Source organism: Agelaius tricolor, unplaced genomic scaffold (assembly GCF_023055355.1).
Source record: "Agelaius tricolor isolate 1412-34295 unplaced genomic scaffold, bAgeTri1.0.p SCAF_5, whole genome shotgun sequence".
NCBI lineage: Eukaryota > Metazoa > Chordata > Aves > Passeriformes > Icteridae > Agelaius > Agelaius tricolor.
The window spans coordinates 10998962-11021189 of record NW_027269265.1 but is presented as its reverse complement, the minus strand read 5'-3'; the positions used below and the strand labels follow the sequence as shown (position 1 = coordinate 11021189).

The 22228-nt window shown below is 42.4% G+C and overlaps 1 protein-coding gene across 2 annotated transcripts in view; it reads left to right on the top strand.

The window, feature by feature from the left end:
* Positions 1 to 14686, top strand: part of RCOR1 (REST corepressor 1) — an 82413-nt gene extending 67727 nt beyond the window's left edge. For both annotated transcript variants that reach the window (XM_071426412.1, XM_071426413.1), the window contains 6 exons: positions 1292 to 1370; positions 5901 to 6095; positions 7086 to 7163; positions 7329 to 7386; positions 7931 to 8160; positions 10303 to 14686. In XM_071426412.1, coding sequence (XP_071282513.1) covers positions 1292 to 1370; positions 5901 to 6095; positions 7086 to 7163; positions 7329 to 7386; positions 7931 to 8160; positions 10303 to 10344 — 682 coding nt within the window. In that variant the 3' untranslated portion in view covers positions 10345 to 14686. The remainder of the gene's footprint in view (positions 1 to 1291; positions 1371 to 5900; positions 6096 to 7085; positions 7164 to 7328; positions 7387 to 7930; positions 8161 to 10302) is intronic.
* The last annotated feature ends 7542 nt before the right edge of the window (positions 14687 to 22228 follow it).

Here is a 22228-nt window from a genome sequence, read left to right as displayed (position 1 = left end):
GGAGATCGGGTTAAGAGAACAGGCAGCCTGAGGTACCTCACTCAGTTACCTCTACATCCCTTTTGTGGCTAGGCAGGGAAATTCCCCAGCCCCTCAGATTGCCACTAACACAGCTCTCAGTGCATTTCTGACCAGGTTTTCAGCACCTGTTCTAAGTTATATGTGAGGGACTTTGTGAGTGCAGCTCTGGAGGGGCTGCTTGGGAGTGGGTTCCCTGGAATCATCGTTAGCCAAACTAAATTGTGAATCAGCTGCTGAGCCAGGTGGCTTGGGGGAGCAGAAGTGGCTTGTACAAGTGCCTGCTCTTGTGGAGAAGGATGGCAGCCCATTCCTCCTTAGGATGTGGCTGCAGCAGGGACATGCCAGGTGAGAGCTGATGCCACAGCCAAGCTCAGCAGCACGTGCTGTGCCTGCTGGCTCCTGCTCCCTGTGAGCACAGCCATGCCCTGCCCTGGAGCTGGGACATATCTGCACCAGCTGATGCTCCTCAGCACGGACTGTGAAGTTTGATGTGACAAAATAGTTTATTTTTTTGATTAATAAAGATGCTTTGATTGCATCAGCTTATTTCTTCTGTTTCTGGGCATCATTTCAAATGGACAATACAATTTACTTTGGTTGTGTACAGTACAAAAATTCTAAATCATGAAACCACATTTGATTTGATGTCTGATTAAAATTCCACCTAAGCCAGACTGGACAGGTGTGCCAAGGTTGCTTTCAATATGGCCTCAATTTCATGCCTATTATTACTCTGTAACTGATAACATCTTTTCCAGGGGAGAATAAAATGTGAGACTGTCACTGAAAAAAAAAATAAATAAAACCCAAGCATATTTTATGCTTGTTCTTGAGGGAGTTCATCTTGTGCATCTCTGTTTTGCTAAATATTAAGGAGTTGTATGAAATCTGTGTTTTAGCTACTTGCTGTATTTTTGAGTCTTTCTGTCTCAATTTGCCTAGAGTGAAAATGCTTGATGTCCCATGTTCTTTGAAAGATAACTTGTGGAATTAATTTCATGTCTCTTGCCTTCATTTGTGTAGATTTATTTTGCCTAAGTACACTGCTGAGAATGTCCCTGTATGCACTATCCTCAGAATTAAGAATTTATTGGCTTAAACTGATACCAAATAAAATCAACACCAACCCCCAAAAAAACCCACATCCTGGAATAAAACTAGGGAAGGCTTTTGGGCTTGCTGTGGCATTCATGCTTTTGTTTTAGCATGCTGTTCATAGAAAAAGAGAGCCTCACAAACTAATACAGTACTGTTTGCTTTTGTCTTCCAGTGAGGATGAAATGGAGGAAGCAAATGGAAATAACCCTATTGACATTGAAGTTGAACAAAACAAGGAGAGCAAAAAGGAGGTATAATTCTGTTTCTTACTCCTGTACAAATGAAAGTGTTTATTTACTAGCTACTTCATGACAGTATCTAATTTTCTTCAGTACTTTGTCTACTTGTCATACAAGAAAAGAATTGTCTTCAGAATTATTCTTAGATCAAGTATAGATAAAGAAGTTGTTATGGATAGAGCTGGGAAAATGTAACACTTCACCATCCCATGCTAATGTACTATGTGATTGTTTCCAGTCTCTTTTATCTTCTCTTTGTGTTATCTTAAACCACCCTCAGTGGTTTAAATCAACCTAACTGCATGGAGATGGAGTAGAAGCACATCCCCCTATGGAGATGGCTTGCTGGAGGGGGGATCCATCCTTTTGCTCTAGGTAGACCAACAAAAGTGTGTTTATGTACAGGTTAGTCTCTAAGGTACATTCCTGATGTATTGAAATCCCCAGCAATACTTGTCACTTCACCAGCACCAGGAGTGCAGCTGTATTGGTGAAAAGTAAAGGAGAAAGCTTTTGTGCCTAGTTAATTTTGTCTGGCAGGATGACCTTAACCTGTTGTTACATCAGCTCAAAATGTAGTACTTGTGTTTCACTTCAAGTACTTCATTTTCTGTGGGCATAGAGTTCTGGATGAAAATAGCTACACAAATACAACAGTTCTGAAAACCCAGCCTGTGATGCCCTGCAGGAGATCATATACTTCATGTGCATAACCTGCAGGTTACCTGTTGCTAAATAAAAACACCTTGTTCAGCAGCAGTGTGGGTTGTATGTATGAGTTACAGGAAGATGATTAAGGCCTTCTTTCCTTGAAGTTAGCTCCCTTTCCTGGTTTCTTCTAGCCTGATTTCTCTCCCAGTCTCTCTCTCCCAGTCATTTTATTTAATTTCTTAATTTTTTTAAAGATTATATTTAGGGAAAATCCACTAGATGTATTTAAAAGCATGATCCCACAGAGTCAAAAAAAGGTTCCAGAGTAATGGTTTTGTCAGTCATTCTCAGTGAGATTAATTCCTCCAACAAATAATTTTGAATGGAAATTACTGAAAAATCACAACATTCCCATCTGCTCTTCACCCATGTGAGGGTGCTCTCTAGACTTTCCAGGAAAGTTTTGCTGTTGTTTCCACTGATGGAACCAGCATGTTCCTGATATCTTCCTAGGGGCAGAGTGGATGTGAAGCCATTTGTATTAATCCTTACAAGAAACTGAGTTCTCAGAAGCCTCAGCAACACTCAGACAGGAAGAGTTCTCACTTGGCTAAGTTCCAGCCATGTACTTGCAGCTCTATAGTGTTTTGTAAATAATACTATTGCCTCATTTCCCATTATTTTAATGAATTTACAGTTAAGATTTTTCTGTAAGCTCTTCAAAAGCTTTCATCTGTAAAAGAACTCTCTTCAACCCCCTTTATTATTTCTTCCTTCTCAACCAATGCTGACATGTCTTGAACTTGCTGCAACAGAGGGAAAGATAGTTCTTCACCAACTTGGCTGCATCTCTTGTAAGGCCAAAACAGATCTGATGTCTGGTTTGGGACAGTTACCATCAAGACATTTTTGCAGAAAATGTTAGTGTGGGAGGAGGCTTTGTGCCCTCCTTGTCACACTGGTAGAGGCCATGGCACTCAAACCAATCTGAAACTCATGCAACCTGTTCAGTCTGGCTGTGTGTGCCATGGCAGCCTTGTGGGGACTCTTCAGGACAGGGATTGTGCTGGAGGACAAAATGGGGCTGACAGCCTTCATAGCCTGTTCAGAGTTCAGCTGTGCTTATTCAGTCTGGAGAGGAGGAGTCTCAGGGGAGACCTCTAGCACTCCTGCAGCTGCCTGAAAGGAGGTTATAGCAAGGTGGAGGTTGGTCTCTTCTCCCAGACATCCAGGGACACAATGAGAGAAAATGTCCTTGGGGGGGTTCAGGTTGGACATTAGGAAGAATTTTTTGACTGAAAGGGTGGTCAAGCACTGGAATGGGCTGCCTGGGAACATAGCAAAGTCACCATCCCTGGAGGTGGTCAAGAAATGACTGGACATGGCAGTTAGTGCTGTGGTTTGGTTGACAAGTGTTCAGTCAAAGGTTGGACTCCATGATCTTGGAGGCCTTCTCCAACCTTAATGATTCAGTGATTCTGATCTTACAGTACCTGAACTTAGGGCTTATTGAAATGCCTTGAGAGACAGAGCAGGTAACCAGGAGGGGATAGGTTTGTCCTTGGTCATTAGGTTTCTTTAATGATGTGGTCAGACATGCAGGGGCTATGATGTGCCAGCAGCCCAGGACTCTTACTGTAAGGAACCTACCTGTCCCAGATCTGCAGGGATGGTTTTGTCAGCTCTGAGACCTGTTGGTTGCTCTCTGACTTACCCAGTAATACTGGGATTTCTCAGAGTATCTGAAATCTTTCATCTGTTTCCTCTTTTGAGGATCATTGGAAGAAGAATACTTTTTTTTTTTTAATTGTTACTGCAACTGTTTGGATTTCCTTGCATAGTGACTCTGTAATACTGAGGTCATGACCTAGACCTGCTTCCTTTGTATCTTCCTTGTTCCTGGAAGTGCCTCCTACTTCATGCTCTGTTTTTATGTAGCTTGAGATAGCTTTATCTTCTTTTTACACTGTGAAATCTGAGGAAGGGAACATTGTATTAAGGAGTTTGTAAGACTGAAGTGCACTGGATAGCAGTGGCAATATCTAAATAAACAGGAGCACTGCTAAATCCTTTTAAATCCCTGCATTTTAATTCTCCTTGGTTTTCAAAAATTGGTTTAATTCTCGAGAGAAATGTGTGTGGCCAGGAAAGAAGAGTTTCCAGGACAGACTAGATGTTCCAATTTTCGCTGGGGCCTAGAGGCATTTGGAGCTGTCAGAAATTGTTCTGCTGGAGCTCTGGTTCTTGTCTGCATCACAAAAGAGCTTTGCATTTTTTGAACTGTGTAAAACAGTAATTTGAAACTGCTTTCATTTTCTTTAATGTTGAAGCTTCTGGGATGTTTGCACTGCAGGCATTGCCTATTGGTCAGCAGACAGGCTGAACCTGCAGTGAGGCATTGCTGTGTAGTCCTGGGAAGCAGTGTATGTAGATGAAATATGAGTGGATCTGAAATGTCTATCCATGCTGAATAATTTACCTGGCTCAGTTATCAAAGTGCTCCCTTCTGAAGCAGAGAGCAGAGCTTACTTCACTTGCTCATAGCTTAGCCAGTCTGGTTTCTCCTGCTCACCACCTGCTTTCCTGTCTGCAAAGAGACATAGGGCTATCCCTCCTGCAATGGCCAGAGTTACCTCTTGCCTCTGGGCTTGCCCTAGGCATTAGATCTCATGGAATACTCTGCACCAATGGATGGAAGAAAAATGTTGAGAGCAGGCAACTGTCCACAACTGTCCACATCCAACTGCTGCTGCTGTGGGGCTCTGGCTGCTGTGCCCTGAGGAGGGTGAAAGCTTTTATCCATGGCAGCTGTGCTGGAGTCCTTTGGGAGCAGAACCTCATACTTACTTGGGGTTTGGTGCTCAGCTTCATGTGGTTTCAAATGCAGGCATTCAATGCTAATGGGCAAATGCCACAAACTGTGCAGAAACTGCATGTAGCTGCAAATTAGGAGGAGAACAATAGCACCAAGTGAAGCCAATGTGTTTAAAGCTTGCAGTGATCAAGCAGAGGATTGACATGTACTGCCTCCCCTCTGCTTTTTCTCTCCTTGCCACCCTTCTGTTCTGTGTTGTTGGCCAGGCTCCAGTCACTGGGTAAAAAATCTTAGGTATGAGTTGATTGTTGAGTATAACTTCTGGAAGAAGTGGTTTTGCTATCTTAGAATCAGCTTTGCTGTTGAAGGATCTGTAGTAAGTATCCTGGCTAATCTACTTGTCTTTGCTTTAGACATAAAGGATAAAAATAGGAAGTGCTTTGTGAAATACTCCTTTTTCAAAAAAGACTTAAAATTTATTTTGGGTAAAACTGCACTATTTTGATGGAACAGTTGATATTCAAGTGCTATACAAGAAAACCTGGCTTCCAAGAAATGGTGTAACAATCTAAGAATTACCCTGTTGTCACCTCACTCCTTTATCCTTTGCCTTTAAATAAGTTTGATTTATTCCTTCCTGTGTCTGTCAGGTAGTAAAACAACTCTCAGTAAACCGTTTTAGTTATGTCCTTTCTGTTTCCACACTTCACTTTGTTTCCTTCTGGTGGTGTGTCCAGATCTGATGATGAAAACAAGAAAGGTTTTGGAGGTTTGAAAATAACCAGAACGTTTAATAAATGCAAAATTGGGCATCAGTCTCCCAAAATGAGAATGGGCAGAGAAGGCAACCACAGTATCTCTGTAAACACTGAAAGCTGCTAAAGAAAAGGAGAAATTTGTATAAGACAGTTTGTATGACATGCCACTTAAAGCAAAAGTGTCCTCCTGTCTGCATGCTGGCATTGTTGTTCTCCAGCCTTTGATGTGGCTAAAAATCAGAGTCACAGAATGGTTTGAGCTGGAAGGGATCTCTAAAGATCCTTAGTTTTGTAAAATGACTGACTGCTGTTTGCCAGGTGCCACCTGCTGAAACTGTCCCTCAGGTGAAGAAGGAGAAGCACAGTACACAGGCCAAGAACAGAGCAAAGAGGAAACCTCCCAAAGGAATGTTCCTTTCCCAGGAAGATGTGGAAGCTGTTTCTGCCAATGCCACAGCTGCTACCACTGTACTCAGACAACTGGACATGGAGTTGGTCTCAATCAAGCGGCAGGTACGAACGGGATCGCACAGGAGTCACTGCTGCGTTTGCTGGCACTGCCTGGTGCAGGCTGCAAAGCTGGCAGGAATTTGGAGCTTGGCAGTGATGATGCACAATGCTACATGCCTTAGTTGACAGGCTGCTGTCCTTGTGCTTTGGATGCAGCTCTGGGTTTTACATCTCTTAGGTTTTAGTTCTGTGGGCAAGCCTACTTTTGACCTGAAGTAAAACAAGGAAAAGTTCATAGCAGGGACTTGAAGGAACATTTGTTGGCACCTAGCTTTTCTTGCAGTTCAGAATTCTGTCTACAGTTTTAACTATAACTTTCCTCAGGTGACATTGGTTTCAGCAGTATGCAATTTCCATCTGCAGCAGCTCTTTCCTTTGCCTTTTCACGTGGTACTTTCAGAAGTTGCAGATATGTTTGGCTTAGTCTTTTCTAGACAGGTATCATACAGACTCCCTATGTACCTTTTGCTTCCCTGATGGATCTGCCTTTTAAACAAATGTTTTTCAAATATCTGTGAGTAAATACAGGTTTGCTACATGAGTTTGTTGCCTAGATCTGAGCATTTTGCTGTTTCTAAAGCAGAGATCTGTCTCAAGCTCTTTAATAAAAGTTAATAGAATTGGTATTTTGGCCTGAAGCCTTTTTCCTGGCACTCTGGGAGAAGCTGAACTCTTTAGCAGTCTTTGATTCATTACTTGCTGCAGATGGGTTTGGTCTTCTTATGCTGGGCTATATACAGACCTGGAAGTTGGGACAGTTCTTGCTCCAAATAACTTGTAGACAGCAGAGAATAAATTAAATGGGATCTCCTGATTTGCCAGCTGCTTCTGCTCTACATTATTCCAATACAGCAAACATTCTTTTTGGAAAAGGCAGGCTGTGAGAAAAACTGGAAGGCTGAGCTTGTGAGGTTCCTGCCAAGGCTGCTGGTAAAGGGCTTGTCCAAAGATTTTTTTTCAATCCTTCTTAAAGGGATGAAACTTTCTTTTCAGATTCAGAATATCAAACAGACAAACAGCGCGCTCAAAGAAAAGCTTGAAGGTGGTATAGAACAATACAGACTTCCAGAGGTGAGATCATTTTCTGACCTTTGTTAATTGTGAAGATAAATGCTAATGATATACTTTGACTAACAGTGAATTCCTTGTTGCACTTTTGAGAGGTTTTTATGAGCTCAGATACAAGTGAAAGTATATAAATGAAGTTACCTAATTTTTGTTGCTGTTGTTGTCTAGGTCGTCCAGAAATTTAACGCACGTTGGACCACAGATGAGCAGCTTCTTGCTGTACAAGGTATGGCACTACAAGTTTATTTGTACTTCAGTTGTTGATAGTCAAAACCCTGGTGCATTTCAGAGCTGAGTTTCTCTTCAGAAGGTAAGGAAGGAGGACTTGGACACTGCCATATACTAATGCCCAAAGAATGTATTTGAACAGGGAAACAATATTCCCCCTTCGCCTCCCTGGGCAACATAAATGGCATCATGTGGATGTTGGCAAATAGTGTCTGCTTGTCCAAGCTTTCAGAAAGTGAAACTCAGCTGGAGTCACTGGTGTCATCTTTGTCTGTGTAACTTCTCAAGCAGTACAGGCAGATTTAAACAGGCCTTGTACATTTGACTCTACCCATCTTTTACTACACCTCTATTCTCTTCTCCAGGACTGGTTTTAACTGTGTCTCTTTCCCAGTTTAGACTTTTTTTTTTCATTCTGCATTAATTTGAAGAACGTGTGAAATCTTGACAGAAGTTCAGTTTTGGATCTTTATGTGGTGACTTGAGTCTGATTTGTGGTCTTTATGGAAATAACACACAGTTTTTGTTTTTGTTGCTTTTAGCAATCAGGAAATACGGCCGAGACTTTCAGGCAATCTCTGATGTGATTGGAAACAAATCTGTGGTGCAAGTGAAAAACTTTTTTGTAAATTATCGGCGTCGTTTCAACATAGATGAAGTCCTACAGGAGTGGGAGGCAGAGCATGGCAAAGAGGAGACAAATGGAACCAATAGCCAGAAGCCTGTAAAATCTCCTGATAATTCCACTAAAATGTCTGAAGAGGAAGATGAGGTAAATTCAATTTAAAAGTCCCATCGAATTCCCAATCTGAGCTCAGTTCAGATAAATGTGTGTGTGTATTTATATATATAGTCTTTGCAAAAGCCATTTTTGTCAATCTTCAATCAGTGCATATTTCACTTCATCTGGGTATACAATTCCAGTACTGATTTGAGGAATTGGGAGATCCAGGCTTGTATGAAAATGGAAGAACATTAAATTTGCAGCCCTCTGACAGTATGTGTATCTCATCAGAACATAGATGTTTTAATACCTCTTTCTGCTGAAACCCCATGCATCTTTATCTTGGATTTTTTCCCTGCACTCAGTTCTCCCAGCTCTTCTAGGTTTGGCTTTGTGAGACCATAGAGTCTTCTGAGCCAAAGCTTACTCTTTCAATTTTGGTGAGTGGTTTCACTGGAGTGAAGGGAAGAAAGCTATAAGCAACATGAGTGCATGGAACTTCACTCTGGAGTTACCTAAAGGCAAAGTTCCTAAAGTTTACAGCTGTTTCTGTAGAGGCAAATTTTAGGAACAGCCTCTTCTTGATGGAGGTTCAGAGTTAACATTTTTCCAAAGGTCATGTAGGTTTGAAATTAACAAAGAGGCTGTAGGATGTTTAAGTATGGAAGTTAGTTACAAAAATTTAGTATTAACAATAAAGATTAATACTTAGTCTTGTAGAAGAGAATCATAGTAGAGGTTTGTGTGTTAAAAAGTCTGATCAAGGACTCCCTTTTGCCCAATTTAAAAGACAACTTGGTGAAAAAACTGTGCATTGTAAATTCAAGCACAGTCAACAGCATAAGGCAAATTTTGGTTGAGCACGGAGTAAAGACTTCTCATTGTGCTGTATATTTTTGTTGCTCTGATTAGGGCTGGATCACTTGGACATTCATTGTCCTTCAGACATTCACAAAGCAGAACTTCACTGCTTCACAAAATCTAATAACATGCAATTCAAAGTTGCTTATATTTGGGAACTAAGTCCAAAGGTATGACAGATGGACAAAACCAAACTCAGAACACTTGCCTTCACTGGTGTGTGTGAGTGAAATTGTCCCATTCTTCCAGAATTGAGAGATGGAGCAAAGCAGCATAGGTGCTAGCCCATAGCCACCAATTTGAAAGATATGTGGCTCCTGTCACTGTCTTTTCCTGTGTCCTGTAGAATTATATGCTGGTAATGCAGAGCTTTTTTTCTCTGAGCCCTCTGAGATTCTTCCTAGCTTCAAATACACCCTTGCTTCTGAAAGCTGAGGTCACAAAAAGGGAATCTCACTTGGCATAGGGAAGCAATGGCTTCAGCAGGAGCTGGAGTGGGCTGATATGGCTGGGTGGGTGGATCCTGGAGCAATGAGGATCCCAAATGAGTTGGGAGAGTGGAGGTATGACAGCATGGTCTGGTAAAATTACTACTAGAGCAGCAGTTGTGATCCTCAGATAAATGATGGAAGGTGCCCACTCAGGAGCAGACCAAGTGCTCAGTGGAGGGAACCAGACCAAAAGAGGCTGTGAATGTGCTCCTGCCTTCAGAGGTGGCATAAGCAAAGTGCTAACTGGGTGTCTGTCTCAGTGGTTCTGGGGCCAAGGTGAAACATCACTGGGGTTGTGACACAAGTGACCTGCATGGGCTGGGAGAGGGTTCCTGGTCCCTCCTTGTGCAGTGCTGCATGGCTGGTGCCTGCTCTTGAGGGCACTGGGACAGACACTGTCAGGTCAAGTCAGGTGGACTCAGCAGTAGCCAGAGGGCTTTGCTGGCCTAACACTGAAATCCCTTGGGTGCTTTCTTCCTTGGTATGCCTTGGCTGTCTGGCCACCAGCCTCCTGAAAGGTTCATCAGGCTTCTGAGGGCTTTGGGCTCTGGGAACTATGGCCATAGCAAGTGGCCAAAGTTCCTTTTATTTGAAGGGGCGAGGTGAGGCTGCTGGTTATAAAGCAGCATCAAGTCTAGTCTTAATTCATATGTGTTTAGATTTCCAACAAATCCCAGTGTGCCTCAGAACAGGGAGAGCTGTTGGAATTCCTCCCACGTGGCAGGGTTGTATGTTTTGTCACTGTCAGTACCATAGATTTGGGCTGAAATTTGGAGATGCTAGAAAGCCTATGTGTATTCATTTTAAATTAAATGTCTGCTTTTTCTCTCCCCTCCAGGCTACTTCTGTTCTTGATGTCAGATATGCATCTGCTTCGTGAGAAGGTGCTGTAGCCTAGAACAATTTGTGTTGACTACTGTGTTATCCAGGATATCAGGTATTAGCAAACCTCAGACAGCCATCTGCATCATATCTGTGGACAAGCAGCTATTACCAAAAAAAGGCAAACGCTTCCAGTCCTGTGCTACATCTGCCTTAATCTCCCCTCATTCCTCCATACTGCCTCCACTTTCTTTCAAAAGCACCCAGGTAGCTCAGCTCTCCATTTCACCAACGTCATGCTTAAGCATGGGGACTTCTAGAACCAGTAACACCTGTCTATAAATTTTGACCAACCTGAAAAACAAGGAGCTCCTTAGCAGCCCCACAGTAACTCTACACGTTAGGAGTTCTTATAACACTTGGTCCTTAGGGTATAAGTATGTATTGCTGCATGGCCTCGTGGTCTCCGCTTCCTGTGTATTCTTACGATGACACTATGATTAGTGAGCTTTCTATAAAGGAGGGGCCTGTGCACACGCCAGCTGTGGCAGGTTTGTTCTGCAGTGGCAGGACATGTTAGCAAGCAATCATGAATAATGCAAAGTGATAGGAAATGTTATTTCTAAGGTTTGGTCAGTCCAAGGTTGTAGATGTAACTCATTACACTTCTGGTTTGTGCAATTTTTTCCACTGTATTTGTGTGTTCTTGCTTCATAGAAAGCTCCCTAATTGAGCATTTTATTCCTGTATATTTTAATGGCTTTTATTTAGTGCAAAAGGGAATACTTAACCTGAAACTGTTTGATACGCTATTTAACCCCTGGCATTCAGCATTTGCATTGTAACTTGTTAAGTGAGTGCTACACAACTTTCTTTTTCCTGATCCTCTGTGGGATTAAGTCAAAACAACTTTCTCTGGTGCCTCTCCTTTTGGGGAATATGTGCCTTTTTGCATTTGGCTACCATAGATCACTTTCTGTCCCAGTGTCTCATTCCTCTTCAGAGCGCTGTTTGCCAAAGACATCAAACTGCTTCTCCCACTGGAAGTTTGGATGAGGGTTGGAGCACAAAAATTCAACCTTCAGGAGTTTTTGGTTTCTTGCAAGTGTAATGGAGAAGAACCGGGTTAATTTTCATTGGCCATTTTAACCCTTCTGAAGCACACATCGCTTTCATGTTCTGAACCAAAATATGCAATTTAAAATCTAAGAGGTGCTTTTCCAAATACTTGGTGCATGCAGCTTTCAAATCCCAGCCCTCTGCTCGGATGGCCCGTGCTGTGGCCTGTCTAGCTGGCTTGAACTGGAGCTGTTCTTGCAAGTCCCATGGGAGGACTTTGCACCTTGAACAAGGTGGTTGCTGACTGCCGAGCAGACAGTGTCCAGGGAAGCTAGAAGCAGCAGTATTACTTCTTGTCCAGTGGAAAGCTGCAAAATAACACTAGTCACAAAGCATTTAAAAATGGTTAATTTAATGATGTTGGAAGAAACCACCAGGTGTCTTTGCAGGTGGAAAAAAGGACCTTCCTTGCCTCTCTTCCTCTACAGAGGATTGAAGCCAAGATGGCACACAGTGATGTACAGCACCATTCTTACACAACTTGAAATGAGCTAGCCTGTGGCCTGGCCTGCAGCTGAGGTTGATGGAGCTCAGGGCCAGGCCCTGGACTTGGTGCTGAGGTTTGGCTGCTGGGCTGTGCTGTGTGCTGTGATGGCTCTGCTCTCTGTACCCAAGCGGGGCAGGCTAATGCCAGCTGGGCAACAGAGCTGGCTCTGGCACCTCCTGCAGCGTGGTCACAGCCCCAGGAAAGGCAGGGGAGGTTGCCTGTTGTAGCACTGAGGTTGGTCTTAGCCTTGGAGGAAAGTTCCATGTCAGAAACTGGGCAGCAACACACAGGCACAGCGCAGGTAGGGATTTCCTGGGGCAGGTTAGAGTGTGGAGCCCCAAAAGGGCCCTTTGAGCCACTTGGCAGCTGTTTCTGAGCAGTTCCATTCCAGTAGCTCCAGAGAGATCCTCTGAGGTGGTGGGAGGATGGAAGGGAGCTATTCCCCATCCTCTGTATTGCCTAGCTGCTGCTGTGAACTGGCAGCTCTGGTGGCTCAAATGTTCCTTCAGACCTGTGCCAGTTGGAGCTGGGAGTCTCCTGTGGGAAGGAATGCTAGGAGTTAGCCAGTGTGAATTAGGAATAAAGACCGGGCAAATAGCACTGTGAATCCAGTTACAGTTGTGGTGTAAAGCAATGCTGCTCTTTAGAAACACTCTAGTATTAAATATTAAAGCTCCTGCTGGTACCAATGCGTGGAGACAGGTCCTCACCAGTGTGGGAGCTTGCATCCCAGCTGGGGGAGCTCATCAGAACAGGCTTCTGCTGGAGACTTAGGTACCTGTGAGGACTTCTCATTGGTTTATGCCCTCAAATCTGTCCATCTTATCAGAAAAGTTGTGTTTTGGCTTCATCCCCATGGGGTAGGGGGAAACGTGTATCATTTGTGATATTAGGAAGAAAAAAGTTGTTTAATTATTTTTCAGTTTACTGCTATCTTATTGTAGTTGATACATGCAATATAATAGCACTGTATTTTAAACGTTTAGTTTTTTACATTCTCTTGAACTATGTTTTTAAACGCGATAAAATCATTTTAGCTTTTGAAATGGTTTGACCTTGTTTAGGTGAAGACCCTCTTTTTCTTTTGTTAAATGGGTCAAGCATTAGATACATCAACTGGTTGCATTCTGACTAGAAGGGTCCACAAAGATAACTGCATAAAATAAGAATATTCACTTAAATTTTGTTTCTTAAACTATCGATGTGAATGTCATAATTATATATATTTTGTGGAAAATGGGAAATTATTTCTCCTAAGTATAAGTTATTGTGCAAAATATGGTATCGTTAAAGAAAATGATAGTTTAAGTTTTAGTTTTAGAAATCTTAAAGATATAAAAAGTGTATTGCATATGCATAAACAAATTTCATTTGTTCTATTTAATTTTTATGTAGTTGTGTAAAGTGCTAGGTAACTTCTTTTTTCACTTATCCATTAAAACAACCTTGTTACTTGAATATTCGTGTTTAACTGGTTTGAAACAGTGATCAATTTTTGTAATATAATCTTATAACCAAGGGAAAAAAATACATGCCTCAGTTGTGCTTAACAGTAAAGCAACAATGTACAATCAGATGCTTAAGACCGTAGTAGCCATACCTGGTAGTGCAACCACAATGGTTGTGTCTCAATATATTTAATACCTATGGGGATAATGGTTTCTTAATATATTTTTACAAGTTTGCAACCAGGAAGACCCCATAAATATCCACTAGAACACTTTTTTAATAGTTAAAATAAGAGTGAAACTCTTACTCTCTTAAAGCAATGTCCTGACAAACATTTTTCTTTCCTGTACAAATACATCAGAAACATTATGTATTAAAATATGCTCATTGTCACTTTAAATTTCAGTTTTTATTCTATGAATTCGCTAATATGCTGTTGGTATTCTTGCACACCAAATATGAGCCAAACAGTGCATTACACTAACTTGATCACTGGATTTGTGAACATAAATCTCCAAGTCAATGAAATGCAAAAATACCATAGGAGATTTTTTTTGATAATGCGTTTATTTTTCAAATTGGTATGAATTTGTACATAGCCCATTCAGCGATGAGTGGGCTGATATTTTACAAAAAAAAAAAGAGAAAAATTATTTTATTAGCTCCAGCTTGTCTTCAGTAAGTCAAAATCTAGTGATCTTGTGCAATGCCCCTAAAGCAAATACTTTCTGCCACTCCCTGGATTAATGCAGCTTTTCCTGTTGATAGTAAAGCACAATTGCAGTGAAAGTTACAGTTCAGAAGATGGAAGGTCAGTATAGTCTATGCATGTTGTATAATAATGAGTGTTTACATTCATATTCTCCTAAAATAAAATTTATACTGGAGTGTATAGTATTCCATTATGTAGATTTTATCAATTTTGTTAACTGCTTATAGATTGCTTAAAAGAAGTTTTTTCAAGATTTTAAAAGATGTATAAGGTTAAGTTTGCAAATATAATGGAAATGCTGTATAGCTTTTGAAGTGATGAAATACTCGTTGGGATTTTAAAGAAAGTATGTTGTAATAATGCTGTTGTAAGTAATATTTTAAATGTCTTTTTTGCCTGTTTTCTATTATTCAGCACACTTACTGTGATGAATGTTCATAGCATTATAAAATTGCTTAGCCACTGAAAAGTAACATTTGGTTTTGGATTATTTTACTGTATGAGGAATTATAGTGGGGTAAATTCCTTTGTGAAATTCTACATAATTCATTTTTCTATGATTTCCAATGTTGGCTGACATCAAATAAAATTTTTTCAAGCCATTGATGTAATAAAATATGTAGTAAAATGTTATTGATGTAAAATGTGGTTCTGATATGTAACTGACCCCCTACCTTTCAGATTTTGGTCAGGAGATACAAAAGGAGTTTTCTCCTTCCTGACAGTGTCATCCCTTAGATTAGGAGAACCTGAAGAATAAACTGCTGCCTCTTAGCTTCATGGTTGTACAAGTTAACAAGATTGTCATCTTTCCTGTGAAATAAACACATTTAAATACATAGGAAAAGGCAACACTTGCCCTCAAAGCTCAGCAGTGTGCAATGTTGCTATTGAAGATGCTCAGAAGGGTAGGAAATTTTGCACCTTGGAATTTTCACAAGATCGTGTGTTTTGACTTTTGACATGCTGGAGTGCTGCTGAGCACTAAACACAGAAGCACAGAGAGGATTTTGTGGGGCTGTTTGGGGAAAGTGCTTTGAGCAGTTTTCCCAGCAGTGCTCTGGGAGCCCAGGATTGGCACAGGACAGGAGACAAGAAGTTTTGTGCTTTGCACATGTGTGTTACAGGCAGCAGAACTCCTGCAGCAGGACACTGGTGGTTTCCAGCTCTGCAGCCTATGGAGGGCAGGAATTAGTCATGCGTTTCTATATTGTCAGGCAAAGTGGTAGGGATGGAGACTGATTTGGGGTTTTGGAAGCACAAGCAGCATTTCTGAGAGCTGAGGGTGTTTCCTTACTGGAAAGCATTCCTTATAATTTTCCTGCTGGTAGAGAATACGGTACCAATATTGTAAGGTAGCAATCTGCTTTCTTAGGGGAGTTATTTCACTCCAAGCACTTAAATCTTCAATACAAACCAACCTTTCTTGCCCATGTGCCCCACACCCCCAAAGTAAAATAAAGAGAAACAAATAAAAAGGAAGGACCTTCCTTTCAATCAGGGAGCATAAAAAGGTGAGGAAACAGGGACATCTCCTGCCTGTAAATGTAGTGGAGAAGCAAAGGTAAAGTAGGGATAATGCCACTGGTTTTGGGAGCACAGGTGATGTACCTGTGCCTGGTAATGGTATGTGTTTGTAAATGGAATGCAGTGTTGAATTAATGCTGTATTATAGCCTGTCCTACATAAACAAATTGGAATCTGAACAGGGTGTCACTGAGCACTTCTCCCTTAGAGTAGGAGCTGCTTTGCAGGATGTGGTACAAGCTGGAGTTCAGGCTGAAAGGGAAGATCCCACTCTTCCCTGCTCAGTGTGCTGAGATCTAACAGTATAAACCTGGATTTAATTTCATAAACCATCTTCGAGTCAGAAAGATGCAGACTGATGTTGGAGAGAGAAAACCAAGTATCAAACCTATTATTCATTTCTAAAGCATGCTCTCGCTCAGCCACCAAAATAGTCTTTGAAATAGTAAAAGCAAATGTAATTTCTGGTCATGATTCTAATAAACAGTCAACAAAATGTATTTGTACAAACAAAATCAAACAAAAACATTTCTGCAAAGAGCCTGCTGAGAGTGGTAGAGAAATTGTTTTCTTTTGTTGCAGAAGATCTAAGGAGGAATCACTGTAAAATTTTATGGGAACAAAGTTTCTAAGGTTATCAAGAAGGGAATTATTGAGGACAGTAGTGTAGAGGAGATCTGAACTTGGATGGATGGAGAAATGACCTGGAAGCTTCCCCTGCTGAACAGGGAGAAGTTAATATAGAGGAAGGCTACAGCCTAGCCTAACAAGGGCACCAAAGGGCAGGATTTTCTGATTAGGGTAAAAACATTGAGCAGGTAAGGAGTTCACCCTGGGCAGATCAGGAAATGGGAGTCAGGTCATGCTGACTGATACATTTGTATCTGGAGCCAAGGGCGAGGGAGAGGTGAGCTGTTTGTTCTGATTCTGGATGTGTTCTTCGTTTTCATGAAGGTTTTTTACAACAGGAGAAGGTGTGTGGAATGGTGGCAATAAAATGTGAAGTGGGAGATGCCTTTCCCTCTCTGCACACTTTGGGGGCACAGACCCAATGTGTTTGACATGTAATGTGTGAGACCATGGCATAGCAAGACCTGGATTTCGTTTTGAAATGGAAGATGAGACTGTGTGTGTGTGACAAAACCAAACTGATTTCTGTTAGAAAAAGATGAATAGGAGATCTCAGCAGCTGCAGACTTCTTGATGCTGCCTTGTGTATTCAAGGTTTAGAATAAGACACAATGGAAAGTGAATTAATGAAATAGAAGAATGGGTGCAGTGGGTTTGCCAGAGATCCACGTGTGCCTGATTAGACTATGGCAAGGTGCAGGATTCATCAGTGGATAAGGATATCACTGCCTGAGCTCGCTGTCCAGAATCCCTTAGAGAGAAATAAGCTTTTCTAGGGTATAATTAATTTAATCCTAAATTAGCTGTTGAAAACTGATCTAATGTATTACATCCTGAAAGTGCTTATTCCCTTCCTTATTATAGATCAAGGTAGAGCCTAGGGCTCTGTCTCTGATGTGGGAGCTGGCCATTAACCACACTGGTGCCATGGCTGCCTGGGCTTAACCCAGGAGGGGACAAGGACTTGGACCCCTCACTGCAGTGGTGGGCATTGTGCTTGGAGCTGGACAAAGAAATGTTGATGCCTCATACCAATGCTTTGGAAAGGTCCTCTGGGGTATTGTGTTCTTGACACAAGATACAGTGTGGAATCTGTGATGGTTGGAAACTTCTGGAGCTTCTAGACAAGTATGTCCTCAAGATCCCAAATTTTCATTGCTTGTTGGAATTTGCCTTTATTAAATATGGAACTAGCTCCCCAGTGGCCTGGAACCTTGTAAGTGCTCTGTAAATGTAGATTGATTGTGTGGGGAACCCCACTGGGCCAAATTTCAATTCCTTTGAGTCCTGTATCCCACCTCTCTTGAAGGGACAGCTCAGGTAAGAAGCGTCCTGTGAAGCAGTGTCACTAATGCTAAAAATGTTATAATGGTATATTTTCTGCTATGTTTAGCCTTTCCAGTACAACTTCAGGGGCAGCTTTTCTAATGCCAAAAGTAGCTTTGTGTCTCTTACCAATATGCTGTGCTGTTAATGCTCCCAAAAAATAAATTAAAACCAACTATTAATAAACCAAACCCAAAAGCAGTCAATTGGATGTTCTCCTTTAAGCTAATTCTTTTTTGCTGCGTGACTGGTTCTCCCCCTTGTACGGTCAAGTCTCACTGGCACAAATATTCTGAGAAGATAACTTTTAAGCTTAAACAAATTATCCTTTAAAAGTATTTGTATAAAGATTTCAGTTTCTGCAATTAATCAGGGGAGGCCGTGGGTTCAGCGCCGTGCTTTGCTCGGGAAGCAAACAATGCCCTGTGCCTGTGCTCCATCACGGGCAGCCTCTTGCTTTGACTTTCAATGAGTGACCCAGAACCACTGTGGGATTTAGCAGCAGAAAAATAATTTAAGAGAACTGTTCCATGCACACAGGGAAGATAAACTAGTCAAGCAATTTGTTATGAACAATGCCTTTAGCCCAAGGCATGGATGGATAACTTCTCTTCCTCACGGTTTTATTTTAGTGCATTGTTAGCAGTGAGGGCTGGGATCTGCCAGGGCTCCAGATTTGTGGTTCAGTGTCAAGAAAAAAGATCATAATAAATATCAAGTGACTTACATCTTCTCTTCCCTCAAATGTGCACTGCCTAGGGCCTCCAGAATGAGAAATACACCAACTCCTCTTCTGCCAGCCTGGCTCTCAAGGTGCAGAGAAAATCTCTTACAATAAGAGGAGAAGACTTGATTTTGTATGTGTGTGTATGTATGTATACATTAAAATAACCTATGACTCCCTAACTTCTGCTGGATTTCCCAAGGTATTTTTTGTATTAATGCTTTAAACCATAAGTCCCCCAAATGAGGGGATGTAGCCCCTGCTATAGGCATTAAAAAAATAGGGAGCCTAATCCAAACTTTGTTAGGTGCATTTACATAGTCTGCAGAGAGTTGGATCAGATGGATAGTAAATAACTTCATAATGTTAGAGCAAATGCAGTTTTAAATTATTACCTGTCAGCCTCTCATTAGGTGTGGGTCAGGCAGAAACTTGACAAGGATGTGCCTTGCTGATGAGGGGGTTCTTTGGGGAGCAGCAAGGCTTCAGCAATGCTTTATTGACTGGAGAGAATGTCCAGCTCCTCAAATGGCTTCCTGCTTAGTTGGTGGACCTGTTTGTTTGAGGACACAGAGCAGGGCATTCTGCAGGGAATTCAGTTGCATTCATGAAACATCTTCCTTTTCACTTTGTCCACTGGACAGGGTAATTTTGTGGATTGAACTGGGTGATCTCAAGGATTTCACTAGTAATTGTACTAACAAGAGGGCAGTGAATGTAGTCCAGTTTTCCATCGTTCTGCAATATTTCGCTTCTGTTATGAAAAGAAAAAGTTATCAGTAAAATGAAGCAAAGAGGGTAACTTTGTGATTTTTGTTGCTGTTCTTGCATTTAAAGATTGCCATAAAGCAGTAGAATCATCTCTGTTTTTCTTGTAAAGGTGTGTTTTTTCATTTAGTAACTCAGTTTTGTTTCTACAGCCTCCTGGGATGGAGAGGTCACAGTGCTGTATAAATGAAAGCTGAGTAATTGAGATGGTTTTCAATGTTTTTACATTTTACTAAAAAGTTAAATGTTTACTTAATGGCCTGTAAACCCTCAGGAGAATATATCTTTGTTTAAAAATTCAGAACCTGCTAAAGGCTTCAACAGCAACCAGCAACAACTGCTGGTTGCTTGGGGGGACTCAGAGCATTGCTGAGAGTTGCTAACATGCTCGTGGAGGTGGAGCAAAACTATAATTGCTGCTAATTCTGCCAAACCTAAGGCAAGGTTAACTCATCTGTGAGCTAGGATGCGTCCTTCCCATGGATTAGTCCTAGAATAATGACCAGTTAGGGCTGGCATTGCCAGCCTGTGGGTGTTTGGGAGGTAAAACCTTTAGCTGATGTTTCACAGTAACAGAAAAGCAGTTATGTACCTAAGGAAGAGACATTTCCTAATCCTTGTGGTACATGGCTACCAAAAGCCCCAGAGATGTCATTATAGGCAGTGTGATCAAGCAAGGTGTTGTAAAAGAGGTTTGTGCTGGATCTTGTCTAATAGCAAAGGGTTATTTGTGGTTGGTGTAAGACAAGCCCCATGAAAGGCCCATGCTGGTGGGAAGGGGCTGACCTGAGCTGCATGTCCCTGTTGGAGGAGCATCACAGGCTGAGGTTGTGCAGCAGCCTGGAGGAATGGGTCCTTAGCTGGATGCAAGAGGCTTCCAGAGAGATGTCAGTGTGGACTTGCTCTCTGGAGGCCGAAGGTCTCTGACACTAGAAGGATGTTGCCCTTGGTGTTGGCTTGCTCCTTGGCAATGATGGTATTCTTAGCAGGTTTTTCTGGAAACTCCTAACCAGGCATAATCAAAGCACAGAGTGAAGTTGGAGAGCACATGAAGGATGTCTTGATATTATAAACATCAACAAGGTTGCTGGGCTGTGTTCCAGCTGCAGATTAGCGTGGGTGTTTAGAAATCAACAGAAGGTACCTGGAACCTACACTGGGAGCAGTGGAAGCCCCATTGCAGTCTGTGGGGGAGTTTGGGCTTGGGACTTCTGCCATGATCCTGTCTCTAAGGCCATTCCTGAGTAATGGATGAAAAGTTTGGGTTGTTTTCCCTGCTGAGCCTGGCTGCACATCACAAGTTCCCTTTTTTTCACGACAGCCTTTTATAGCAGGTTGTTCTCCTAGAATAGCTGGAGCTTTGGAGAGCAGTGTCCAAATCTCTTCAGTGTGTGACTGTTTTGTTCTAAATGAGTTGTTTTGCAGGCAGACCCCCAAGGGCCACTTGGCTGGGTGGCTTTAGCTTGGCTTGGTTTATTTTTTGTATACTAATTATTCCTTTGAGATTCACTTTGTGATTTCTGTTCATCTGTTTAGGTGTCTCAGATGAGAAGACAAAGTAACATGTCATTTAAGTAAATTAGTATGTGAAAACTGTGTCCTGAAGTGTTTGATTAATACTCACAGAAGCCTTTGGAAGCCATGTGTTTGTGGCTGAAGCTGGGCAGTGTGTGCAGGCTGCTGTCTTAAATAGTACCTGCAGCAGAACTAGGGAAGAAACTGCCAGCCCTACAGGAGGAAGGGGCATGGATGTGTCCTTGCATTTCCTCTGCACTCCTTCCTGGCCCCCCTTGTGAGGAGGCCTTCCATGTGGGAAGCTTGGCATAAATCTGCATTACTCTGGCCATTCAAAACTACTGAAATCTGCTGGCAGAAGATCCACTTCTTGTCCAGTGGTGAGGCTGAGGCTGCAGAGGGCGATGGCAGGAACGGTGAGGGGCTGGAGGGACATGGTGTGAGTCCCTGGGGGATGGAAAGGAGGCACTGAGTGTAGGCTGTGCCTCTGGAGCAGAGAGCAGCTTGGAGCCCTGGACTGAATTTTTGCAGGAGATGGTTTTTTGGCCAGGGAGGGTGAGCAGGTGGATGCTTCAGCTCAGGCTGTGTGGTAGGGCTAGAAATCAGCTCTTGACGAAGTCCTGGAAATGAGGTAGCAAAGGGAATTAATCATTAGCAGAGCTGAGTGACAGATATGCCACATTCTTTATTGCTGTGAAACTTTGAGTTTGGTTATCTTTGTATAGAAACTCTTTCTCAACAGCCTGTGTTCAATGCAGGAGTGCCAGGTGGCACCTCCAGCCTGTACCTAGCCAGAGTCAGCAAAGCTCTGAGGAGGCAGGGATGGGGAAAGTGTTCCCAGTGGCCCTGGAAAGTGATTAATCTTGTCAGATGACAGCCTAAGCAATACCTGTTCTGAAGAATAGGGGACTGTTTCAATAAGTTATGAATCACTAATGATTTATTTGGGGGATTTCCCTGAAAAAAAAGTCCAGATGAACATAATTTGAAGGGGAGGCATAAGCTGCGCTGGGATGCATGAAGGACCCACATGTCTAGTGAGAAATGATCAAGTGGGATGACTTCTTGTAGGTTTGTAAGGCTGGGAACCAAGGAGTAGGGTTTTAAACATGCAGCTGCCTTCACGTGTAACATGGTGGGTTGCAGGTGTTGGATGCCAGCCCAGCTGGTCCCCATTTGCCCAGGTCAGCAGAGGGAGCAGGTGCTGCACGTGGAGCGTGTGTTTGACTTCTGGTGCTGAGTGAGGAGTGCTGTCCCAAGCCCAGCACTGCTGGTATTTACCCCAAAAGCTCCATCCAGCCTGCCAGGCCAGGTGGTGCTGTTCTCTTTGGGAGAAGGTGCCTCAGGTGGATGGGCCATCTGTACAGGCAGTTGGGGAGCTTGCCCTAATTATGCCTGTCTCCCCTTTCCTCTGCCACAGACTTCAGCAGCTCCCATCAGGTGAGGAATGCCAATTTATTCATAATAGCATCCACTTGATGTGGCTGTTTCCACGGCCTTTATCATATCTCTGTGCTTCCAGAACATCAGCTCTGTCACACCTGTAATTTATTCTGGAGCTGTAACGTAGCTCTTGGAATGATGCCCAGGTTTGACTTCAAGCAATGATGAATTCACAAGGTCCCTAAGCAAGTGGCTTCAATTTTGTTACCTTTGCTGCCTTAATTTGCCCGGCATCTTTTTTG